This window comes from Balaenoptera ricei, chromosome 8, assembly GCF_028023285.1.
Source record: "Balaenoptera ricei isolate mBalRic1 chromosome 8, mBalRic1.hap2, whole genome shotgun sequence".
Classification (NCBI taxonomy): Eukaryota; Metazoa; Chordata; class Mammalia; order Artiodactyla; family Balaenopteridae; genus Balaenoptera; species Balaenoptera ricei.
Genome location: NC_082646.1, coordinates 9,680,676 through 9,687,491, shown reverse-complemented (window position 1 = coordinate 9,687,491; position 6,816 = coordinate 9,680,676). Strand labels below are relative to the sequence as shown.

Sequence of the window (6,816 nt, the reverse complement as noted above, 5' to 3'; positions counted from 1 at the left end):
AAGAAAACACAACCCCAGGTTGCTTCCAGCCCACTGGGAATGAAGCCGTGTGCAGAAGACGAGGCCTCTAAATGATGACACAAAGTCAGGGCGAGTCGGGGCCATTGGCAATGCTCAGAGCCGCCAGCCAGACTCCAAAGAGGGAGCCCAAGTGGTTTTTTTCTGGGGCACTCTACTTGAATTATTGTTCAATGAGTCAACACAATAGATCTTCAAAAGAGGACAATTAATTAACATTATAAGGAGGTTACTGCATTCTTTGGACTATATGTCATAATTGTGGTTAGTAAATTCCGACAGTCTTAACAAAAATAGCCTCCATCTACTGGACTGAATGTCAATATTATGACATAGTAAAAAAAAAAAAAAAAAAAAAATAGCCTCCATCATTTGCAGGTATGAAGATAACTTAATTGTCTACTGGGCTTTTTATTTTTGCTGGATGACAATATGCAATTGACAAGTTATAAATGATAGTGTTTTATGTTATAAAAAACTAGTTATAAATGATAATGTTTTATGTTATGTTATGTTATGTTTTATGCTATATATACTAGCTTTTTTCATTTATTATGTTTACAGACATTCACTGCTTGAGTCAAGTTTAGGCTTGTTAAGTGATTAAAGGCAATTTTATTACAGCAGCATGTACTTATTTTATTCTGAAAGAATAAAATGCATAAAGAGAAAGGTTTTTTTGTTTGTAACCTGTAAAATTGAGTTATTTTGCTGATGTAAAATACCAATAACTCACTTGAGGACCATGCTACCTCCTGAAAATGCCATATACCTGCTTCTTAAATGTGTCAAAGCACCTGATAGATCTGTCCAGAGCTGAAATGGCAAGTGACTGACTGCTCTTGGACAAAAGGAGCTTTCCCAGGGCTACAGCTGACTGTGCTGGGAAACAGCCATGGAGCAAGGCAGCACAGGCAGAGGGAAAAGACTTTATTTAAAGGTAAAATGCCCAAATGGCTCTCTGACATAACTAATTTCTACTATTACTTATTAGCTTATATATGATCCCCTAACTTTTTTTCTTAAGGGGCTGATTTGGATTGACTTGTTGAGAATGGTGTCCATTATCTATTAAGTCATGAGAGAGAGATTTCTGTGGTTACACGTAAACTTGTGATAGGTCTGCAGATGAAGAGGTGAAGAGGGTAGTGAAGAAGTCAGCCGCAGTCCGGTCCAGTCTATGTGAAGGTCACATCAGCTTCATTGTACACTTTGAAGACTTTCTCGATGGCGTTGACATAGGCAGTTGTTCTCGGGTCCAATCCTAGGTTATACCTCATGGCTGTGCGCATAATTTGCCTGGCAGAGCGCTCCATGGTGTAAGCTAAGCCAGAGTGCACGATGTCTTTCTCAGAGGCACCCAATAGCCTGTCTTGGAACTCTGCTGTGGGTACAATGGGAATAGTTCCACCGTGCTTTACAAATTTCCTTTCCAAACTCTCTTGAACAGACATGAGGAAGCGGTAGTTAGAATCCCATTCATATTTGAAGGTCAAACGGCCATAGCTGACATGATTTAGATTCTTCAGCCACTCAAAGTAAGATACTGTCACTCCTCCAGCATTCAAGTAGAGATCTGGAATAACCATGACATTCCTCTCTAGGAAAATCTTACCAGCTTCTGGAGTTGTCGGTCCGTTGGCACCTTCAGCAATGATCTTGGCTTTGACTCTGGGTGCACTGGACTTGGTCAGCTGCTTCTCGCTGGCAGCAAGGATCAATCCGTCCGCCTCCAAGATGCTCCCTTCATAGATCTTTGCTTTGGGGAAGCCCAGGATTGTTCCATGTTGCAATTTGAAGTCTTCCGGTTCCTTTGGGTCAATACCACCTGGATTCCATATGCTCCCATCAGATTCACCAACACCAACACATTTAGCACCAAAACGATGTAAATATCTCATAGAGGGCAGGCCCACATTACCAAATCCCTGAACAACAAATGTTTTATCTCCAAATCCTGGTGTCATTCCTAAAATACTCACGTAAGAAGCTTCACTGATGAAGTTTTCAATCCCATGGAAAACTCCCCGGCCAGCAGCAGAGATCTGTCCGTGGATTCCACCCTGATGGGCTTACCGGTAACACAGGCATGGGCATTAATATCATAGTGCCCTATGGTGCTAGCATAGGTGTCAGCAATCCAGGACATCTCCCGCTCGCCCGTGCTCATGTCTGGGGCAGGTACATCAGTGCCAGGACCAATAAAGCCCTTCTTTGCCAGCTCCATGGTGAACCTCCTTGTGACATTTTCCAATTCATTATCGGTATAGTTCTTGGGATTGATCTTGACACCAGCTTTGGCACCCCCAAATGGCACATCGACCACTGCACACTTACATGCCATCAGAGAAGCCAGAGCTTTTACTTCATCTACACTCACATCAGTGCTGTAACGGATACCTCCTTTGCAGGGCGTGCGGTGCAGGCTGCGCTGGGCCCGGTAGCCCTCGATGACCTCCCAGGAGCCGCCGTCGCGCCGGATGGGGAAGGACAGGCGCAGCACGTGTTTGCAGGGCTTGATGATCCGCAGGACGCCACGCACCCGGTTCCGCTTCTGCTCCTCGCTCTCCCGGGTCTTGAGGTCCTCCACCAGCTTGTCCTCCACGATGCTGGCGCCGCGGTCGAAGAAGCCGTCCACCGTGTTGAAGAAGTTGGGGTCGTTCTCGCGGTCGGCCGCCGCCTTGCTGTAGTGTCGCCGGCCGGGCGGCGCGAGCCCCGGCTGCAGGGGCGGCGGCGGCGGGCTGCCCGTGGGCCCGGCCCAGCAGTGCGGCCGAGTGGGCCGCCGCCGAGCCTAGGGCTGCGGGCCCGACGCGGGACAGCAGCAGCGCTTCGCCCGGGCACCGGTACGTGGCCGCGGGACGAAGGCCGCGGAGCAGATGCGCTCTCCCAGGCCCGGGGACGGACAGACAGAGGGAGCTCCTTCTTTTTTAAGGCTGCAAAATGTTTCATCATATGTATATACCACATTTTGTTTATTTATTCATCTGTTTGGGGTTTTTCTGGCCGAGCCGCGCAGCTTGCAGAATTTTAGTTTCCCAACCAGGGATTGAACCCGGGGCCACCGCACTGTAAGCGCTGAGTCCTAATCACTGGACCGCCAGGGAAGTCCCTATCCATTCATCTGTTAATGGACACGTGGATTATTTTCACCTTTTGGCTATTGCGAATAATGCTGATATGGACATTGGTGTACAAATATCCATTTGGGGTCCTGCTTTCATTTCTTTTGGCTATACACCTGGAAGTGAAACGGCTGGATTATATGGCAATTCTGTGTTTAATTTTTTGAGGAATTATCATACCGTTTTCACAGCAGCTGCACTATTTTATATTCCCACCAGCAATGCACAAGTGTTCCCATTTCTATACAACCTGGTCAACAATGTTACAATGTTACTACAATGAAAACATTTTTTGGTGTGGATATTAGCCATCCTAATAGAAATGAAGTAGTATCTCACTGTGGTTTTGATTTGCATTTCTCTATGACGAGTCATGCTGTGTGCTTATTGGCCATTTGTATATCTTCTTTGGAGAACTGTCTCTTCCATCCTTAGCCCATTTTTTAAAAACATTTTTTAAATTATTTATTTATTTATTTATTTTAGGCTGTGCCGGGTCTTAGTTGCAGCATGTGGGATCTTTTAGTTGCAGCACGCGGACTTCTTAGTTGCGGTATGCGGACTCAGTTGCAGCATGCATGCAGGATCTAGTTTCCTGACCAGGGATCGAACCCGGGCCCCCTGCATTGGGAGTGCAGAGTCTTACCCACTGGACCACCCTTAGCCCATTTTTTAAATTGGGTTGTTTGTTTTTTTTGTTGGGGAGTGGTTAGGCTTCTTTTAAATTTGGTTTTTAAGAAACCAAACTCAATCCGGTTTAAGGCAGAAAAAAGAAGAAATTATTGCTTCACATCACTGAAAAGTTTAAGGCACATCTGGGGTCAGGGCGCTATGGACTGAATTTTGTCCTTCCCAAAAATTCATACAGTGAAGCCCTAATACCCAATGTGACTGTATTTGGAAATGGGACTGTTAGGAGGTACTTAGGGTTAAATGAGCTTGTAAGGGTGGAGACCTAATCTGATAGGCTTTCTAAGAAGAGGAGGAGAGAGCACTCTACACACACACACACACACACACACACACACACACACATCGAGGAGAGGCCCTGTGAGGACACAGCGAGAAGGAGGCCATCTGCAAGCCAGGAGGAGAACCTTACCAGAGCTCAACCATGCTGGTACTTGATCTTGGACTTTCAGCCTCGAGAACTGTGAGAAAAGAGATTTCTGTGGTTTAAGCCACCCAGTCTATAGTGTTTTGTTATAGCAGCCCAAGCTAAGACAAGGTTTTTAAAATGCAGGAATATTTTTCTTCCCTCCTCATGCATCTGCTTTCTTCTCTATTGCTTTCTTTCTCAAGTGGGCTTATCCCCATCAAAACAGGCTGGGCATATTTATTCATTAATTCAATATTACCGAACCCCCCTTAGCCTACACACTGTTCTAAGTACTGGGAATACATGGCAGTGTATCAAACAGGAATGGTCCCTTTCCTCATAAGGCTTGCATTCTAGTGGGGAGAAACAGACATAAAAGAAACAAGTAACTTCTCTAAGAGTAAATCTTAGTCTCACCACAAAAAAGAAATGGTAATTATGGGATGTGATGCAGGTGTTAGCTAAGCTATGGTGGTAATCATTTTGCAATATGTGTGTATCAAATAAACACTGTGTGCACTTTAAACTTACACATTGTTATGAGTCCATTACATCTTTATAAAGTTGGGGAAGAAAAAAAATAAGTAACTGTGGATGTTCAGAATGCAAATTGTATGGAAACTAAAAACACAGGGAAAGGGACTGCGGGGGGTGGTGGTGGGGGTGTGTGCGCCTCATTGCTCATAAAGCAGTATGAAGATTAGCATCCTGGGAATACGGGATGACCTGGGTGTCCTGCACTTTTGGGGAGACTGATATAAGCAGATAATGAGTATGTTGAGATAAGTGTTGGTGGTCTCAAGGCAGAGAGTGGTGGTGGGTCAGTGAGGATTGAAAGGGAGGGAGGCGAGAAGCAAGAGGATTCTTCTAGGAGCAGGCGGAGTTCAGAGCCCATTTTATGCCTGTCAGTGGTGTTCTGGAGGGCAGCGGTGGGGTGGTGTTTTGCAGAGCTGGGGAGCTCCTAGGACTCCCATGTCACTTGCCCACATAAGTCTGAAGAAAGGGGAGGCTGGTCTTAACTGGGAGCAATCGACGTAACGCAAGAAAAAACAGTTCCAGCAAAAGTCCTAGGACTGGTACTGCTTAGCTCTGATTGGCCCAGCTTGGGTCACATGTTCACATCTAAACCAATCACTGAGGGACTTCCCTGGTGGCGCAGTGGTTGAGAATCCGCCTGCCAATGCAGGGGACACGGGTTCGAGCCCTGGTCTGGGAGGATTCCACGTGCCGCGGAGCAACTGGGCCCGTGAGCCACAACTGCTGAGCCTGCGCGTCTGGAGCCTGTGCTCCGCAACAAGAGAGGCCGCGATGGTGAAGAGGCCCGCGCACCGCGATGAAGAGTGGCCCCCGCTCGTTGCAACTAGAGAAAGCCCTCGCACAGAAACGAAGACCCAACACAGCCAAAAATAAATATAAAAATAAATAAATAAATAAAATAAATTAAAAAAAGATTACTATTAAACCAATCACTGAGGTTAGGGATAATCGGAACTCTTATTGGACAGGACTTAGTTGCACTCCCATGGGGTCAGCCTCACCCAAACTCAAGGGCTGTGAGGAAAAGGAATAGTTCCCCAAAGGAAAATTAAGTTGTTACATCCAGAAGAAAGGAAAACAGATACTGGGCAGCCCCAAACAGCGGGAGCCCTCCACACCCAGCTCCACATTCAGTGGCTGGCTGATCTTTGGCAAATCATAGCCTTTCTGATTCTGTTCTCTCCTCTGATAGGAAAAATTTTGTTTAAAGTAAATTAGATTCATTATTAGATTAATAATGAAATGGAGCAGGACTCTGTGGTCCATCCCCACCATGTCCTCAGGCTGCCTTTTGTCTGTAGGAAAACTTTAGCCGAAGAATAAGTTTAATCGGAGAAGTGAGAAAATGCAGAAACAAAGGAAAACAGTCAAAGGAGACCAAATAATAATAGTTTAGTCAGTAAGCAAAGTCAAGGACATTTAGTTCCTCCTCAAGGGCTGTAGATAAGATTCTGAGCCACATCCTGTGAGCTGTCTTATAGATACTGAAACCCCCATCAGGTGGAAGAAGTTACTACATGATGACCAGACTGTAGCCATGACATAAGTTGCCACAATTCCAAGAACTGGCCTCAAGGAAGTGGGAACAAACCGACCCTGGAACTGCAGATTAATTGTACTTAAAACAATCAAGATGACACTGGTCAGACCACCGATGACCAATTTCAAGATGACTGTCAGAGCTGACTGTGCTGTTTCTGATGTAGCCCCCTCCCTCCATCTATAAAAGCTCTTGCTCCCTGATTGTCAATGGGGGGTCGGGGGGGGGGTCCGACCTTGGACAGGCGTCTGCCCTCCCGCCGGTTGCCGGCCTCTGAAATAAAGCAAACTTTCCTTTCCACCAACCTTGCCTCTTGAATGGCTCTTGAGCAGCAAGCAGCCGGACCCCACTTTCAGTTACAATAAGACCTACATCACTAAGTTACTGAGTATTCTATGTGATCATGTACAGAAATGCTATTTGGGAGATATAAAATGCTAAACAACTATTACTTCTTTCCAAGTTTTCTAAGACATGGCAAGTGCTCTTAGGGAGCTTAT

At 45.8% G+C, this 6,816-nt stretch overlaps 1 protein-coding gene across 1 annotated transcript; it reads right to left on the bottom strand.

Moving 5' to 3' along the window:
* Nucleotides 1-1,196: 1,196 nt before the first annotated feature.
* Nucleotides 1,197-3,203, bottom strand: LOC132369551 (glutamate dehydrogenase 1, mitochondrial-like). Its single transcript, XM_059929229.1, is given in 4 exon segments — nucleotides 1,197-2,086; nucleotides 2,089-2,743; nucleotides 2,745-2,901; nucleotides 3,169-3,203. Coding segments are annotated over 4 exon segments (1,737 nt in total).
* Between the last annotated feature and the right edge of the window lie 3,613 nt (nucleotides 3,204-6,816).